At 43.8% G+C, this 19011-nt stretch overlaps 1 protein-coding gene across 2 annotated transcripts; it reads right to left on the bottom strand.

The window, feature by feature from the left end:
* Positions 1-861: 861 nt before the first annotated feature.
* On the bottom strand, positions 862-18807 carry LOC102429393 (claudin-18). 2 transcript variants are annotated; one of them, XM_006108457.1, is made up of 5 exons: positions 18588-18807; positions 6477-6641; positions 5218-5335; positions 1754-1864; positions 862-1033 (listed from the first exon to the last, which is right to left on the bottom strand). In XM_006108457.1, the coding sequence occupies exons 1-5, from the start codon at positions 18805-18807 to the stop codon at positions 862-864; spliced, it is 786 nt and encodes a 261-aa protein (XP_006108519.1). The 2 variants fall into 2 exon arrangements, with proteins under 2 accessions (XP_006108519.1, XP_006108518.1); XM_006108456.1 differs by lacking the exon at positions 18588-18807 and adding an exon at positions 14383-14602.
* Between the last annotated feature and the right edge of the window lie 204 nt (positions 18808-19011).

The raw sequence follows: 19011 nt of genomic DNA, 5'->3' as shown, positions 1-19011 counted from the left end.
AACATCAAAGTAATTAGTTTTTCATTTTTTTTTTATCTATGCGTTGCAGTGAGGCTAATTCACAGAGATGGTGTATCCTTTTACTAATACATTATTTATTCTAACTATATGTAGAATATCAAATATATTTAGAGAAGCAAAAAACAACAACAACCTCTTCTCGTTCTTCTAGGGATGCTTTCTGGCCTGTGACAGAAGGGGGACTCACAGTGGGGGGCTCAGGAAACCCTTGGGAGAGTCTTGTGGGAATGAGCAGATGCCAAACGAAGTGGAAAAGCTTGGATGCTTTCTTTAAACTGAAATCACTTTGGTCCATTTAAGATCACAGGATAAGAAAACTCAGATAATGAGCCAGAGACATTACACATATATTTCCCCTCTCTCCTCTTCTCCAATCAGTGTTTGTAGAGGCAAAAGTAGCAGGAAATGATATCTTTTAACAGACTCTCTTTTTTTTCCTTTCAGAATTGTTCTGGGGGGGATGAGTTGAGAAATAGATCATCAATGGGCTATTGGCTAGAAGGAGGAGGGAGAGTCTGTCTAAATCATTCAAGTGTCAGATAGGAATTCAAACCATATTCTATAATCAGATTAGGAAGATATAAAAAAAAAGAAATAGAGGATTGGAAAATGTGAGCTATAGGCTCTCATTCATATCTGATAACTCGTTGTTTTGTGATGGAATATTTAGAGATATAGACATGTGGCTAAGACCATCTGGCCTCCCCATAGGTGAAATCAATGCTTTTCTAACTTCCAGCAGGGAGTCAAAAGCCATCAGGAATCAAGGTAAAATGTCCTTGTTTTTGGGGTGAGCTCTAATTGGGGTTTTCTTCTGCCCATGTCAGGTGTCTTGGAGTGCTACACGTAGTCATACTTGGAAGGATGAGATTGTACCTCGTCCTCTGTGCGAGCACCCCCATCGTATATCTTCTTGTTTTTGGTGGTGGGCCCAAAGCCAGAGCTGGCCTTGATACCTCCGGTCTTATAGGCGACATTGGGGCCCGAGGCGTGATAAGACACGGCTCTGTAACTGAAAGACAAAGAAACATTCCAGGATCATAGCTGTATTTGGTAGGAGGACAAACCACCTCATTTACCCTGGAATGTGTCAGTTTTAGCCCCAAAAGTCCAGTGTCCCAGGAAACCCGTAGACCTGGGCAGTTTATGGGTGAGGTAACAGAGGTCCAGAGAGGGCAAATGATTTGCTGGCAGTCGCAGGCCCAGTTAACAGCAGGACCAGACTGTGATCGAGGTCTTCAACTCCGGGCCCATTTATGGAGCTACAGCAAGGTTTCTCAACAGCAGTACTATTGGCATTTGGGCTGTATGCTTCTTTGCTGTGGGGGCTTGCCTGTGCATTGTGGGATGTTTAGCAACATCCCTGGCCTCCCCCCACTAGATGCCAGTATCATCTATCCCCTCACCCACCAAAGTTGTAACAATCAAAGTGTCTTCAGATGTTGCCAAACATCCCCTGGGGGCAAAATTGCTCCAAGCTGAGAGTCATTGAGTTATAGTATAGTGGAGCCAGAGGGAACTCCTGGATGGTTTCCCCCCTTCAAATAGGATTGCACCTAAATGTGCTCAGGTAGAAATATTCCTATTCCCGTTTTTTTCTATCCCCCATAAAAGAGAAGGTTCATGCTCAACAATGTTATTCCATATGCCTGGACTGACCATTCTGGCTGGGAATTATATGTTAAAATGGACCCAATCAGACCTCTGATTACATTGGGATGGGGAAACTCACGTGGTTTCATGGGGTGCCAGGCCCCGGCAGGCGATGCACATCATTACTCCCCCAATTAGCGTGAGGCCTCCAGCGACCCAGCCCACGAACAGAGCCGAACCAAAGGTGTACCTGAGTGGGGAGATGATGGCTATGAATGTGATTGACTCAACTCCCCAGGTTCCACCCACTGCATTTGGCCATGCCCTGTCCTCTCTGTTTCCCCTTTGGATTCTACACCTATCCCTGCCCATGCCCCCTGAACACACATGCCTTTGGGTCACAGCCAACTAAACAGGTGCCCTGGAGCATAGCATCGGCACTGAGCTAGCCAGCAATACAGCTGCAGGATTCTTGGACCGCTTAGATCACTGAGGTCGCCAAAGGGGAGTGGCTGGACAGTTTAACCAGAGAAGTTTGAGAGAATCGGTCTCAATTTCTGAAGGAATTTTGGTCCCTTGAGTTCTTACTGTGGTCCAGGAAGCATTCATCTCACCTATCTCACGTAATCCCGGCAACCATCCGTGTAGGGAGGAGTACCGTCTTCATAAAGAACTAAATTGATGTGACCATCTTATAGATGAGGAAATTGAGGCTCTGAGAGGCTAATTAACTTTTCCAAAGACCCAGGAAGAACATGGCATTTCCAGGATTCAAATTCGGGTCACTCTGCCTCCCTAGCCCTCACTGTTAATCATAAACTACACCATCCTCTGTGCATGAGGAATGAGGTCGCCTTCCTCAACTTAGACACTCTTTTATTTATTTTTTGCCCATTTTATTTATTAATTTTTTGTTAACCCTCACCCAAGGTTATTTTTCCATTGATTTTTTTTAGAGAGAGTAGAAGGAATGGGGGGAAGACAGAGAAAGAGAAACATCCAGGTGGGAGAGACACATCAATTGGTTGCCTCTGCACTTGCGCTCTCCCTGACCTGGGGCTGGGGATCGAGCCTGCAACACTCTATCCACTGAGCCAAACCGGCTAGGCCCTAGCCGCTAGGGTACCTTAGGCACTCTTGATCAAGGTTAGCAACCGTATATACCTATCTGGGACAGGTAAGAAACTTAAATGAGCAAAGTGGGCTAGGTGTAAGGAAATACTTCACTTTCTTAACTCTGTTATGTGGAGGGGAAAACCATAAACGTGATGATAAATGATTTCAGAGTGGGGCATTTGAGAGTAGTGGGGACTGTGGCAACCTGGAGAGTGTGAGCCCCAGTTAAAAGGGCAGCTGCCTCTCAGCCGCAGAGATGTTGCCCTCTGAGAATGAGGGCCCAGTGCTGCCAGCTCTGATTTTTTTATAAGAAGGTGAAAAAAATAGACCCTTGTGTGTATATGATGTAAGTGTGTTTGCATTAGAAAATCTCTGTGTCGCAGGTACAATGGTGCTCTGCCCAGTTCCCCTTTGTCCCTTTATCCATTTCTGTGTCTCTCCCCCAGCTCCTGTGTTATTTTGCCTTTACCTGCCGGTCCCTGTGACTCTCCCTTGAGTTCTGGCTTTGGTTCAGCCACTGGAGTCACTTTCCCCACATGCACAGAGGCTGGCTGGTGCTGAAATATGAAATACCTCACAGCTCCCTAGGATCAGGCTGAGTCCACCCTTCATCTGAGACCACCCTTCCCTGTTCTGCTTGTCCCATGCCCTAATCTGTCTCTCTGTCCTTAATACATCACTCACACACGGATCCTCAGGATCTGTTTCTGAGCAACCCAACCTGAGACACTTCTAACTTTTAAAAGTTGGTTATAAAATGAGATGTTTAGGCCAATACAAAACACCTTGCAAGCTGTCTACAGGGCCAGGGCAGACAGTTTGTAGCTCTGGTCCAGGGTTTAGGTTCTGCAAGTGTCAGGAAGGGGAGAGGGGGCAGGGCAGGAACCAAAGCCCCATCGATTGACTACCACGATTTTTCTTGGCAGCTGTGCTATCTGTATAGAGAAGATGAAAAGACAGAAAGAGAAAAAATGCTGCCCATCGTGGAGGAAAAAGTTCAGGAAGCCAATTGGAATCCTCTGATCTCAATTTCAGGACTGAAGTTGCCCGTCAGGTTCTAGGACAGTGATGGCGAACCTTTTGAGCTCGGCGTGTCAGCATTTTGAAAAACCCTAACTTAACTCTGGTGCCATGTCACATATAGAAATTTTTTGATATTTGCAACCATAGTAAAACAAAGACTTATATTTTTGATATTTATTTCATATATTTAAATGCCATTTAACAAAGAAAAATCAACCAAAAAAAATGAGTTCGCGTATCACCTCTGACACGCGTGTCATAGGTTCGCCATCACTGTTCTAGGAGATGGTGTGAGAGGGTGATGGCACACATTAGCGCTGGGTGTCAGGTGGGTGGTAGGTGGCCCCCTGGGCAGGGATGTGACTCTAGGCACATAGAAACTGTGGGCAAGGTGGGCTCTTCTGATTTGCCTGTGACGGAGGGTCTTTCTAGGACATGGGACTTTCTATGCTAAAACTGGGAAAGTCCCAGGCAAACCAGAATGAGTCGGTCAACTTACTTCTGAGTTGCTCTTGTAACCAAGAGAACCTGGGGGACCATGGAGGCACATAAGGGCAGCTACACTTCCTTGAAGCAAAGCAGGGACATGGATGGGGATAGGAGTTCCAGGGAAGCCAGAGAGTAAATGGTTTTATCATGTCCTTATACCCTGTCTGTATCCCATAATGGTGTGGCTGAAGAAATACCAAGTGTATTTACTCCAGAGATGACCGGTCACTTAGCTATAACATTTGCATTGCTCTCTCAGAACAAGGTCTTTCTCCTTCAGGGATTTGCTGCTGCTTCTTACTATGAGCAATGTCCCTTTGAAGTTGCTAAATGAATACACATGTTAGAATTGCTTTTTCATCTTTTAAAAGTTCTGCCCTCCTTCAGATACCAATTTATAGCGGGGTTTCATGTCCTTTTGCTACACCATAACCTCCATGAGAATTGTGAACTTGTCTTTACCCCAGCACTCAGAATAGCTCCTGGCCCACAGTAGGTGCTCAATACATTTGTAAAATGAGTGAATTCATGAACAAGAGAAAGAGTCAAGCTGAAAGAGGATGGAAACATTACTTTTCTCACTAGTCTTGCTCAGTTCTATTCAGTCTTTTACCTGTCCCTAGCCGGGTTCCCATCATGGACTAGAGATACGGGTTGATGCTCATTTACATGCCTTGGTTAATAGTGCCTCTTTCATGGCCACCACAATGGGGTCTGTGTAAGAGTGTTAGATAAATATCATGAACTGTCACTGTATTTCAATGCAAATGTCAGATCAGCCTCAAGTCATATCACCAAGGATATTTCACTGAAATGAAGGTTATGAATTTACAGATCATTGTTGATTTACGATATGGCATGGTTGCTTCTGATAAATTTTTGCTATTTCAGGCACTGACAGTCACATTAGGCATATGTGTTTAATTGGATTTCTACAACAATATTCACCATGGAATCCTGAGGTTAGGAGGTTACCTGGTTTGAACAGTCTGCACCATCCCACCCATGCCGGAGTACATGTTAGCTGTGGACATCCAGAAGTTAGTAACCAGCATGTTGGCAAACACGGACACTCCAGCGATTGCACAAAGACCTGTAGATAAAGAACAAGAAAGCTCTGGAATCAGCTTTAAAGTGACCACAATGTTTCTGAGGCAATGTATACTTACATGAGTGTAGAGGAATAGGCTTCAGAACATTCCATTCCTATAACAAACAGTTATTCCAAGCATCGACTATTGAAGTCCCACTATGTCCTAGACATTGTGCTAGGTGCTTGGACTCTCTTATCTCTCTAATTATGGAAGGATTTGAATATGTGCAGAAAGAGATTTTGCATGTATTTTAGAACCAATGGTTAATAGTACAAGCATTTGGGGCCTGGTTCTTTGACAATGTTAAGAACTCTTCTCTTAAAATCATTTTCTAGAATCTTACCAAAATAATGCCTTTTGGGGTTGAGTCACATGACTACCTTAGGGTTGTGAATCCTATATAATAAAAGGCTAATATGCAAATAGGCTGAATGGCGGAACAACCGGTCACTATGATGTGCACTGACCACCAGGGGGCAGATGCTCAATGCAGGAGCTGCCCCCTGGTAGTCAGTGTACTCCCACAGGGGGAGCTCTGCTCAGCCAGAAGCTGGGTTCACGGCTGGCAAATGCAGCGGCGGTGGTGGGAGCCTCTCCTGCCTCTGTGGCAGTGCTAAGGATGTCTTACGGCTCCTGGACATACCCCAGGGCTCCTGGACTGCGAGAGGGTGCAGGCCAGGCTGAGGGACCTCACCACCCCCACCCAGCACACGATTTTTGTGCACTGGGCCTCTAGTCTCATAATGGGACTGGGGTGGCAGCTAAGAGGGACATTAGCACTCATGATAATTTTGCAGAACAGAGGTGGGGAACCTCTGGCCCAAGGGCTATATAATTTGGTCTGGCCCTGCCAAGGCAACAGCAGACAGGATTCAAAATTCAATAAATCTAGGAGCTTTTTTCCTAATAACATAATTTTTAAGTCGATAATTTTGTATAGCCTGTGAATGATATTATAAATATCCAAATGGCCCTTGGCAGAAAAAAGGTTCCTCATCCCTGCTGTAATCCTAGTGTGCAAAGCTCTGAAGTGTGCTCAAGCTATGGCTCAACAGGAAGAAGCAGTGTTTCCTCTGCCAGAATGATTTTGACATTCCCAGAAGCACGTCTGACAGCAGGCACCCCAGGCTCCTAGTTTACCTGAGATAATGAACATGATTCCAGAGGTCAGTGTCATGTTGGCTTTGGCAGAGTCCTCCATGCTGCCAATGCGGATGCACTTCAGGGCAAAGATGGACACCAGGAGGCCGATGGCACCCAGGACGATGCCCACGATCATCAGAGCTCGCACCGCCTGCAGCATGGCTGTGGGTCAAGGGGCAAGACACAAGCAGACAGACAAGATCATCGCAACATGATTGATAAAACGCAGCAACCACAACCAACCAGCACTGAGTTTCTGAGGAACAGCAAGTCCATAAACCATGACGTGAACCTTGTTATTGTCAAGGGATGTGGAAGTGTGGGAAATGCAAAACCATCACTTACAATCCTCTGATTGATGAAGGACATGCATGCAAATGCCTGTAGAATGAGAAAATTATGGACAGTTGGAGCTGGGAGGGCCCATGGAATTTATCTATTTCATGTCCTTATTTTAAAGCTTGATATTCTGGAGACCAGGAAAGTGAAATGGTGTGACTAAGGTGGCATTAAAAATTATTGATAGAGCTTATAGTAAAACTGGGTTGCTTTGACTTCTAACCCAAACATCTGTCTTCTCTAGTCTTTCCATGAGGGCTCAATGTTTCATATAGTTGTGTCCCCTTACGAAAACCTAGTATTCATTTATAGCATATAATGAAGTAAGGTCACTAAGTGATATAACAAGGGTACTGTATTTTTGCCTCCTTCCAAGGGGGCCACTAAGGCCATGGTGAACTGTAAGTTTTAGGTACTTATAAAAAGGTACTATATCAATCTCAGGCCTTTCAACATGACCACACTTTACCAGCAGTTTCCTTTTCAGGATCAGTGGAAGTTGTAAGTCCTACTGGGGCTCTCCTGCAGTGACCTTTCTTTTAAGGACACCCTAGAAACCTTCAATGATTTCTAGGGTGTCCTTAAAGTGCAGTGATTAATGTCAACAGTTTTCTACTGAGCCCCATGACTAGGCACAAGATGGCAGCAATTAACAGGACAGACATGGTCTTTGCTCTCATGGAGGTTCTGCCAAAGTGGGGAAAGACAGTAAACATGTCCATTGCAAGCATAATGAATCTTACAAAAGGAAGGCTTGATGTCTTCCAGACAGAAAGGCTCCTAGCTTGGAGAGTTCTAGTAGAGCAGGACTCAAGAACTGTGTGGAGCAAAGCAGAAAGCTCCATCCTACTCTAGTTGTCATAGCAATGAATGAAATATATTGAAAAAGGATAGGGAGATCATGGGGAATTCATTAAAGAGCCTTATGCAGTATCTGAGGAATGGAGGCCCTTTTCCACCAGGTATTTCCCTGTGTAGAGACAATGGTATCCAGCTACTCTAGTTCTGTGCCACTGACCTCCATTTATTATTATTATTATTTTATTTTAAAAAATGTATTTTTATTTATTTCAGAGAGGAAGGGAGGAGAGGTAAAAACATTAATGATGAGAGAGAATCACTGATTGGTTGCCTCCTGCATGCCCCCTACTGGGGATCAAGTCTGCAACCTGGGCATATGACCTGACTGGAAATCAACCTGGTGACCTCTTGGTTCCTGGGTGGATGCTCAACCCTGAGCCATACCTGGCTGGGCTGACCTCCATTTATTAGCTTCTGACTCTCTTCTCTATAAAAAAAACTTCTGATTTTAACTTTGCTTCTCTCCTGGGAAGAGGATTCTACAAGCAGCCATGATCAGTCTTGGTCCTATTAGCAACTATAGTTTCAAAGTAGATGTTTTGGTTTATGGTATGGATCAATCATCTGTGATCTGACCATTCATTCCTGGGAGAATTGATCACAGTGTCATCTTGGACCTGCAGCTGAATTCTGATGCTAGAGCCATGGTAACCCCACTAAGGCAAAGAGAACTCATGAGAGCCTTGGAGTGGCCCTTGAATCCATTCCTAAGACAGGAGGGCTCTAGTGTGTCACCTGTGACCTCCCAAGCCTTGCCTGATGGCTTTGCTGGCCCCATAGGATTTTGGCAACAAACATCCTGTTCATTTCCTTATTGGCAAATGCAAGCATGTGTCACCTACTAGTGTATTCATTTCCATCTTTCTAGCACATGTTGGTGTACTCCCATAGTCAAACAACACATTCATATGCTCAACCAATCAAGCATCCAACTAGCTAACCCACCAAACAATAATTAACCAAGTAGTATAAAAGATGTCTTTTTCTCATTCTATTAAAACTTACTCTTATCCCACACTCTTGGAAAGGATAGGGTCATCGAATCTCTTTTGATTGAGTGATTCTAATATTTGTTCCTGAAAACATATCACATGTGTGCTGTGGCTATGGCTGAGGTACGTGACCTTCCCTGACACTGTTGGATGAGAAGGGAGGGCTATGCTGGCAGGTGGGAGGTGGAATCACTGTGGGCTTGCTGATGTGAAGAGTTGCTGCTGGTGTGCCATAGGAGCCCCTAGGTACTGGAGCTGTGGCCAGATTGTCCCAGTCAGCCTTTGCCTTAGGCTTTCAGATGCCCTCTTGCCTCTGCTGGGGTCAGGTTTGCATGACAAGTCCTCATTTCTTTCCTGCTCTTTCTTGACCTTTGGATTTCTGATGAACACTAGAACCTGCTTTGAACCAGGGGTCCACCCAGATCTTAAGCTCCTTTTTATATCTGGAATCTCTTTTTAGCTTACTCCTACACCTTTCTTTTAGCCTGCAGTTGGAAAAGACACGACTTTGTGTTATATCTTGTGGGGCCATTGTCAGAACCACAATTCAGTCTGGATGGAAGGACCAAAGTCTTCCATGCTTTGGAGATCCCTTGGGAGGTTCTTCTGAGAGTGGACACTGTGATGGAAGCAGATGCCAGGAAGTAGGAGGAAATGTTCTCCATCGCTCACTGCTACAATTCCCCTATGTCTAATAATAACCATGGTGATACATGGTTGTGACCCGAACTTCCTTTCTAGTTAGAAGATTTTACCAACTGGGATTCTAATCCTTTTCCATAGACAGATAACAAGAGAAACTGCTCCTAAAGGAGGTAGGTTTCTCTTTTAGCCACTCTGTCTCTTATTTGATACTAGAGGCCCAATGCACGAAATTCGTGCAAGGGGTTTGGCCCTTGCAGTCGTGGCAGCTTGCTTCGGCCCTTGCAGCCCCGGCTTCGTCTGGAAGGTTGTCAGGAAGGTCATTCGGCTGTCTGGTCTAATTAGTATATTATGCTTTTATTATTATAGATTCTGAGCAAGAGGCATAGGCTTATCAGCCGATAACAGGTGAGTCAACGGGTTCTATAGATTGATTCCTCACACCAAAGGTGTGACTATAGAATTCTTTTCAATGAACAGTGAGGCATTATCAGACATGAAGGGTGGGCAGAATTCAGGGCTGATAGAAGCAAACAGAAAAATGGGAACTTTGTGGGTGACTGCCCTGCTATCTCCCTGTTGCAAAATTTCTTATTCCTCTAAAATGAACTGATAAGCCAGGTGCCTTCAGGTGTGGTTCCCAGCCTGGACTGCACCTTAGCATCTCCTGGGGAAACTTTTAAAGAAATATTAATGTTTTGACCCTACTCCTAGAGATTTTCATTTAGTTGTTTATTAACAAAATTTCAATTGTTTAACTTGGGAAAATTGACCTCAAGGGAGTTCAGGAGGAGGTGCTCAGAGTCGGGAGTTGAGAGGAACTGAGTGGCTGACATCACTGAGCTGGCTAAGGGTGAGGGTGGGGCTGATGACACAGCAAGTCACCAGGAGCCAAAGGCCCTGGCCTGGGGCCTTTGATAGGGCTGGTAGAGGAGGGGAGCCTGGAGGAGGGAAGTCTGAGGTGAGACCTCAGAGGCAAGGCCCCTCAGAACAAGGTGAAAGGCCTAGATTTTCCATAGATCCCAGGGAACCAATAGGGAGGTCTTTTGTATCTCGGGAAATCCTACAGAATGGGTGCTGCCAGGTAAGTTGTTAGGCAAGTAATGTAACTTTACTAAAACCTAATCTCCTAAACTCTGGAATGGGATAGAGATATCTTTTGCATAGAGGTGTTGTGAGGATCAGATGCGAGTTGGCACCAGCATAGAACTAAGCCAGGTTCAGTAAATATCAGTTCCCTTCCCTTCTTTAAAAAGAAGTTACCTCTCTCCAACTCCTCATGGCTTTGGCTTGGACTAACTATGTACAAACCTGAATCCTCTCTCCTGGTGACAAAACATGTTTGAGGATTTGAAAAAGCCATGGGTGAGGGAGTATAAAGGGCAATAGGGGAAGAAGATTTGAGAGAAAAAAAAAAAAAAGGAAGAGAAAGGCCTGGACCAAGGAATGAGGGAAGATCAGGGAAAATGGGCTCAGGATCATCTGGCAATGAACAGGGGAGGGGGGTGATGGATGAGTCAGTGTAGGTGGCTAACATCCTCATTGACTTTTCTTTTCACCTCTAAGATGGGGTCCAACTATATAACTCTCATAATGGGTGGCCCCACCACAAAATGATGCCCCTCCAGTGACTAGCCCATGCTAGGGCTTGAAGCTTTGTGGGTGACTGCCCTGCTATCCAAGCAGCAACTTCCACAACCACGAGCTGAGGAGGCATTCAGATTCCTACATAACTTTGATCATGAGAAATCAGGGCAAGCATTTTTATACCCAAGATACAGGTTCTCTTGGACTTTGTAGATGTGTCCTCAGTTCTCTGTGGGATTTCCTTCCATGGACAATAGTGTCTACACATTTAGATGTTTGCCCACATATTTAAAAAGGCTAACACATCTTTTTTTTTTTTTAAGAAAGGAAATGCAGCTTGACCAAAAACTAGGAGGCTCCTGTAGATCTCATTTCAGCTTTACAACCAACTTATAATCAGTTCACCTCCTAGCACCAGTTTCTTCTGCCATACATGGGGGAAAGGCAAGCTGGTTTTACATGATGATGAGCATTAGACTTTATGTGAAACAGCCAATTGTAAGAAGAAGCAAACAAGGCAGCTCCTGTAGAAAGGATCCTAAGAGCAGTTTCATAGTTTTTTACCTTAAGGATTTTTGCTTTAGATTTTATCAAAGATTTAAACCATCTTCTTTTCTGCCAATTCAGTCCCACGAAATGTCTTTCCTGGCTTTTGGTGGAATCCTGTTCCCCTGACCCAGATGGACAGGGCTGGGGTACACCTTTTCAATGGCTGCCTCGGTTTCTCAGCTTTTGGGTTTGTGAGCAGAGTCATGAGGGCAGAATATGCTCATTGCTATCAGAGTGCTCTGGGTTTGGTACAAAGGTTTGTGGGATCCCAGTCAATATGAGGATGTGAAGAGGCTTCAGGGAAGAGGTGGTATTTGAGTTGGACCTCGAATATGGGAAGATTTGTGGAGATGGCATTTGGGGTGGTGGGGCATTTGGGCAGTGGGAACAATGGGTATCCAGGACCAAGCCCAAAGTATCGTTAATGGACAGGGAGAGACAGAACTTGACAATGACCAGAATCAAGAGAAGATTTCCAGGAAGGGAGGATATAAGCATAAGTCAGGAGGAGAGATGAAAGAGGCAAGAAGGAGAGGGACTGATCAGCTGGATGACCAGACAGGATGGTGTGGGGCCTACAGAGCTCTGGTGGAGAGGCCGGAACAGGAGAGAGAGAGGGGATCTTGTTCCACAGAGGGTAGAAATGTCAAGGGGGAGAGGAGCAGAGTTTCTCTCAGTAAAACCGGAAAGACAAATGGGTTTGGCCAGTGGTTGGCAAACTCATTAGTCACCAGAGCCAAATATCAACAGTACAACGATTGAAATTTCTTTTGAGAGCCAAATTTTTTAAACTTAAGCTATATAGGTAGGTACATTGTTATGAACTTAATTAGGGTACTCCTAAGGCTTAGGAAGAGCCACACTCAAGGGGCCAAAGAGCCGCACGTGGCTCTCGAGCCGCAGTTTGCCGACCATGTGTTTGGCCAATTAGAAGAGTGGAAATATTTGGGAGCTCCACATATGGAAAGATAAAGAAAGAGCAAGAGGTTGATAATGTGGTGAGGTTCCGTGAAGAGGTTATGAAGCATAAAGTCATGGGATGTCATGCCTTAATTTTGAATATGAGGTCAGTCATTTTTCTTCATTTAACAGTTCAACAATTCATGGTCTTGCAAGTCCCTTCTGACCTCTCCCCTCACACTACAGCATGTCTCTCCTTCATAGGGTTCCTTTCTTCCCTCTGGCCAGGTTCGCCCTCCCCTGCTTCCCTAAGCAGGTCTTCCATGTAGTCTGTGGTCCTGTTGATCCAGCAATACAAGTAGCTTCCAAAAATGGAATAAATAACCCAATTCTTCTACTCTGCCACCCATCTTCTATTTCTTTCCAAAAATAAAGATGAATTAGTTAAATTGCGTTTCTCAATTCAATTTCAAGGGCTTCGCAGGTTCTTAACAGTTTCATGTACATTTATTTCCATCTATCTATCCACAAGGTGTTTGTTTCAGAGGCAGAACCCAACACCATTTTCCTTTCCTCACCAAACTCATATTCCGGACACTCCTCAGAGCCATTTAGCCTGACCTTTTATTTTCTCTTTTCTTTCTTCTTCTTCTCCTTTTTTTTTTAAACACAAGTAGAGCTCCCATAATATCCTATGATGTGTATTTAGTTCATCTTCAGGGGTGAAAGAATGTCACTTTTATAATTATATTTAAATTCTGACATTATTATAATATAATTATAGTTCTATAATTATATATTTTTTATGGATATAATTATAGTTCTATAATTATATATTTTTTATGGATATAGTTCTATAATTATATATTTTTTATGGATGGATGGATGGGTGGACTAAAATAGATGAATGAATGAGCTAATCATTTAGAATAAATGATTCATTTCAAATCATTGAAGAGTGAGTGAATAATTTTTGCCAGTTTCTTCATCCTGTATACCTCTAAATTTCTGAATGTATTTTCTGAATTTAAACCTGAACCCTGATGGAGAAAATTTGGAGTATTATCTACTCTACAAGAAATCTATACTCCAAATGGAGAGGCAAGTTAAACCATAGAAACCAAGCCATAAAAATGAGAATCAAGTGAAAAATTACAGGACATAAACTTTGAATGCTGCAGGCATTCAAGGAATGGTGAAGTCTGTCCTCCAGTTCAACTTACTTGCCACTTACTCCTTATCCAGTAGGATAAGGAGAAGGTAGAGCAAATAAGAACCAAAGTAAGTGGGCCAGAACATCAAAACAGGAGGAGAGTTGAGATCAGAATGGGGTTAGGAGGGAAGCTCAGGACATTGAGCCCTTTTTGGGTTTCATTCAGTGAAGTATGCGTTCATCCATTGTTCACTGTCCTAACACATGCCTGATGCCTGTGATAGTTATTCTTAATGTGTCAACTTGGCAAAGCTACAGTACACAGTTATATAGTTATATTCTGTCATACATTGTTTTTTTAGGAGTGCATACCAGAACTTCTCACCATAAATGCAGAAAAAGACTATAATTTAATGGCTATCTATCTATATAGTTAGCACCTACAGAGACCCAACTTTTCAAAGAAAAATTGACTAAAAAATGAAATAAAATTAACTCAACTTTTTGGCTGTAAGAAAATAGTCACCATCCTACTTTCTTATTCCTATGTATGTGCAGGCAGGAGCAAGTCACAGGCACATACATGCACACAGTTCATTTCCTCCTTGAGGAACCCTAGTCTGTTCTGGTGTCATGCCCTTACATCACACCCATCCTTTTCGTGACCTGCTCCCTCACTACCAGTTCCTTTGACGAGTATGAATTCTCTGATTTTTCTCCCCTATGATATCGCCCTCTTTGACTTGGGGCCAACTCCTCCTGGTCACACATTCTGTTCTTAGCCAAACCTGTTCCCAGGTTTCTCCTGGCTGCAGTGGGAGCTCACAGCCCCTTCCTGCCCTCACCTGGTGGGGCCCCGGGAGTCCTGCCCAGCGCCTACCTGGAAGGCCCAAGATGGTGAAGAAGGGCCGGCACTCGGTGAACCCTGAGCTCTGCCTCACACAGCTCCGCCAGAGCCCTTCGTACTGGAACACGGAGGTGACCGGGCTGTCGTACAGGTCCTGGGTGCTCCACATGTCCATCCCCGTGGCGGTGATGCAGCCCGCCAGGCCCAGGATGGACAGGAGGAAGCCCACCACTTGGCATGTGGTAGTGGACATGGCTTTGGGCCTCTGGCACTCTGGCCTTCGCCTTGGGGCCAGCCGCCGCCTTCCTCCGGTGCAAGGTGTGCGCCTACCGTGCTCCGGTGGGGAGCCGCTCTAATCAGATGGTTTCCCTCAGCTCTTGGTGTTTGCTCACAGTGTTTTCCTTAGATAGTTCAGTTTCACTCTTGGTTCAAGGGCATTATTTTCTCATTTGTTAGGGAAGCGGCCCCAAGAGGCACTTGTCCTGCTGATCTGCGCGGGCCCAGCTGGTTTGAGAGCAGGGCGGGCTGAGTGGACACCCTCCCCCAAGGCCGTGCCCCATTCCTGGTTCTGGCTCTGCCCCCAGCACGCCACCCTCTGGGGAAAAAACTGATGTGTCCACCGCTGAGAACCCCCACAAGCCCTTCCTTTAGGCCTTGCTCATCTCAGGAAACCACCTGGCTGACCTCACTTTTGAAAAATGGCCCAGGAATCTCCATCTTAAACCAGACTTTCAGATTTTCTCCTCACAACTCCTAAACCACTTTTCCTTTATATCTTTTCATTTTAATCTTACAGCAATGGGCAGGGCAGTGTTACTATTTCCCCCATATATATATATATATATTTTTTTGCGGGGGAGTGAGTCAAGTGAGGTACAAATAGTTTCAGGAACTTGTCCTAGTGAACCACAGATGCTTTAAGTCAGCAAAGGTGGAGCTCCCTGCTCAACGTCCTCTCTGGTGTTCTTTCTCTATTTCCATATAGAGAACTAGGGTCAGACTAAGTTGTCCCCACTTGTGAGAACAGGAAGCCAAATCCTAGAGGAATTGGGATGAAAGGACATGAGGCATCCTATTGACCCCCACCTCACCCTTTTGCTCATGCCACAAGGAGCACATGAAGACCACGTGGCAGTCACAGAAGCTTCCACAAAGGCCAGAGGAGGGACTCGGGCTGGCTGGACCCTGATGGGTTACTGAGAGGCCTAGGATCTGCTCCTGACACTATCACTAACGCATGCTGTGCTGGGTGATTTGGGGTAAACTGCTGAGCTTCTGCAGGCCACAGTATCTTCATCTGTAACATGGAGACTAAACTAGGACACTCCAAAGCCCTTTCACATTTTACATAAAATCTTCTACATTTTGCAGAAACATTTTCACTGCAATTGATGAAAGTATCAGGAATTATATAATCTCGCAAAAGAGAGACTTGGCCAGAGATCAGCCATTGCATTTTGTCTACACATTTATTTTTTTTTATAATTAATTGAGCTGTGCATTTTGCCTCTGAATTTAGATACATTTTAATTAGAATTTCTCTAAATCTATATTTCAAGGCCCTGAAACACACACACACACACACACACACACACACACCTCTAACCTGGACAGGTTCTCCAGGAAACAAGGCTGAGCAACTGGACATTTCAATGTTATCTTGGGTGCACCCAACCACCGCTCTCAGGACTTTATTCCCAGCAAACACAGAAAGCAAATATGAAAGGTCTCCTTCCTAATTTGAATGGAGGCAACACTTCCCTCAACCACACACCTTGCTTTAGGTTCTGTGATCAGGGTTAGTAGATAATGAAGTATGAGCCAGAAATCCCCCAAAAAGAGAGTAAGCAAGAGTCATATATGACCAACCTGTGGGTCTCGAACAATGAAAATACATCCTGCATATCAGATATTTACATTACGATTCATAACAGTAGCAAAATTACAGTTGTGAAGTAGCAACGAAAATAATCTTATGGTTGGGGGTCACCACAACATGCGGAACTGTATTAAAGGGTCGCAGCATTGGGAAGGTTGAGAATCACTGACTTAAGGTGATAGTGTTGTTGTCTCTGTACCCCTTGAACTGAGCTACAAGGCCAAGTCTAAAAGGTAGGGAGGGGACAACTAGCAAAAGTGACTATGGTCTCTGCTGGTGGGCAGGGATTGACCAATTCATTTGGAAAATGTTGGAGTAATTCAGGAATGATTCTGTCACTGTTTCTGTGGGCAAAGTCCATTTTACTTATTTCAACCAAGACACAGGTTTTTTACTCATAAAGAGAACTATAAGAGTTTGGTTTTAAGTCGTTCATTTTATGACTTTTGTCTAACAACCCCCAACACATTGACTATAATGTCACTAAAATAATAAGCTGATAATGGAAAAATTAAAAAATAGGTTATTACAAGTTATCTATTCTCACTCCCATTTCCCTATGCAAATGTTTTTATGCAAAATTTCAAGACAGGGAAATATTATTTAGGTCTAATGAATCGAGCTTTCTTTCTTGTTTGAGATGGTGACAGTAACTTTATTTTTTGGATGAAGGAAAGGTTAATTTTAAAGAATAAACTAAAGCCACCCCTACGTAGGCAGAATACTGAATGAGTAGAGAGAAATTGTAAGTCTACATGCTTTTTTATGTGAAATAAACATTGACTATGTTCTACAACATCTGGAAGATGGGATTTTTCATTTCCTGGAGTTTCTGTGCTTTGAAGTGAGATGACCACTGTCCTAGCTGCCATTTCCAAAGAGTGAATAAGGTCCGCAGGGAAAAAGCTGGCTTCCCCATTCATGGCAATAGGTGTTTTTTTTTAAAAAAAATTAAATGTAGATCTAACAATACTGATAATTCATGGTTTGATTATAATAATATGTAATGATAATTCGTGTTCTGATTCTGTCTAACAATAATGTAATAATGTCGGTACTACTTTGTTTAATCATTTTAAAAATGGAGCACATGTTTTGCTGACTTCTTAGGGAAAATTATCCCTATATTCAGGGTTAAATATGGTTCTGGCAGAGCCATTTCAAGTTATAAATTTCCAGGAGCTTATATTATTTTACCGATAATGGAGAATAAACTTCCCTCACCTTTGCTTTACCATTTTTTAGGAATATAAATATAAATCATGCATGGTAGTTAAGCAAAAATGGTGGTCTAATGGAAATATAAAATAAAATATGGGAGGAGTAAAATTAGTAAGCTAGTAATAAAAATAATCAACACATTTATTAATTTAAAAATATATTATCACATTGTTCAGGGTGGGGCAAAGTTAGGTTTATAGTTCTTCATTAAACAATGTAATAATTAATTAATAAAAATAATACTATTTGAATAAACTCTGTGTTGCACAAACTCACAACGGTATACCTACTTTTGTACCACCCTGAATATCCCTAATTTCTGATTCCACCTTTTGGTGCTCATAATAGAAAATTTGTAAGTAGTGATAATTTTAACAAATCACTCATAATTTTAAATCCTAGACAAAATTTGTAATACTTCCTTTTTATCCATTCTCTGTATATAATTTTTACCTGATTAAAAAAATCATACCATTTGATGTTTTTCTCTTTTCACTTAATTGCATACATGTACAACCAAAGCTTTGTGAACACCATTTATTATATTTAATGCTAAATGTTTAGTTTGGTATGAGTAAAATAGTATTTTAATAGGAGCTTATTAGTAGTCCATTACCCAGAAGTGCTATTATTTATCTAAACATCGTCTATTCCTTTTAAAATTTATTTTGTTTTTAATTTTTTTTTCAATTATAGTTGACCTTCAACATTATATTAGTTCCAGGAATTCAGCATAGTGGTTAGACATTTACATGACTTACAGAGTGATCTCCCTAGAAGCTGGGACCAGGCACAAGGGGGCCTGGAGAGAGATTCACAGTCCCCAATTCAGGAGGGAGAATCTTGGGGCTAAAGTCTGGGCCCCCTGAGTCCTGTTACTGTGGGTGATTGAGACTCAGTGCCATTGCTCACAAAGAGCTTATCTTTAAAATGTGCCCCTTGGGGAGAATTGGGCATCATCCAGTGAGGGGAACAGGAGCCCTGACAGCGCCAGAAAGCTCCTCTCCCTAAGGTTTCTGTGGTCTTGTTCTTACCCTGGTGGTGGGGGCTGTTGCTTCTCCCTCCCCAGCAGTCCCTCCATGGTGCCTCAGGCAGAGGCCCAGTGGCCCCTACCAGCCTCCCAGCCACCAGCCCTTACCTGGCAGCCCCAGCATGGTGAAGTAGGCCCGGCACTCAGTGAAGCCAGAGCTCTCTCGGACACAGGAACGCCACAGCCCTTGGTAGTTGAATACAGCTGTCACCGGGTTGTTGTACAAATCCTGGGTGCTCCACTGGTCCATGCAGGTGGCAGCAATGATGCCCCCAACCCCAAGAAGTGAAACCACAAACCCCAAGCCCTGGCAGGCGGTCACGGCCATGGTGGGGGGCAGCGTAGACACAGGGCACCACACGCCAGCGGGACAACACAGTTCTGAGAGTGTTGAGTGTAGGGAGAGAGTTTTCTGGGACAGACTGGTGCATACGTCACAAATGGGCCATGAAATGGAGGAGGGGACTCAACAGTGCCACCTGGGCTCAGCCTGCTCCTTTATCTACCTAGGTGAGATAATTTCCACAACATG

Source organism: Myotis lucifugus, unplaced genomic scaffold, assembly GCF_000147115.1.
Source record: "Myotis lucifugus unplaced genomic scaffold, Myoluc2.0 scaffold_2351, whole genome shotgun sequence".
NCBI lineage: Eukaryota > Metazoa > Chordata > Mammalia > Chiroptera > Vespertilionidae > Myotis > Myotis lucifugus.
Note: the sequence above shows the minus strand (reverse complement) of the source record. Positions and strands in the feature narration are given on the sequence as shown.

Excerpts from the sequence above, each read along its gene's own strand:
- LOC102429393 (XM_006108457.1), bottom strand. The coding sequence starts at position 18,807 with ATGGCCGTGACCGCCTGCCAGGGCTTGGGGTTTGTGGTTTCACTTCTT. Across the intron at positions 6,642-18,587 it reads CACCATGCTGGGGCTGCCAG|CCATGCTGCAGGCGGTGCGA; the intron begins GTAAGGGCTGGT and ends CTTGACCCACAG. Across the intron at positions 1,865-5,217 it reads GTGCAGACTGTTCAAACCAG|GTACACCTTTGGTTCGGCTC; the intron begins GTAACCTCCTAA and ends CTCCCCACTCAG.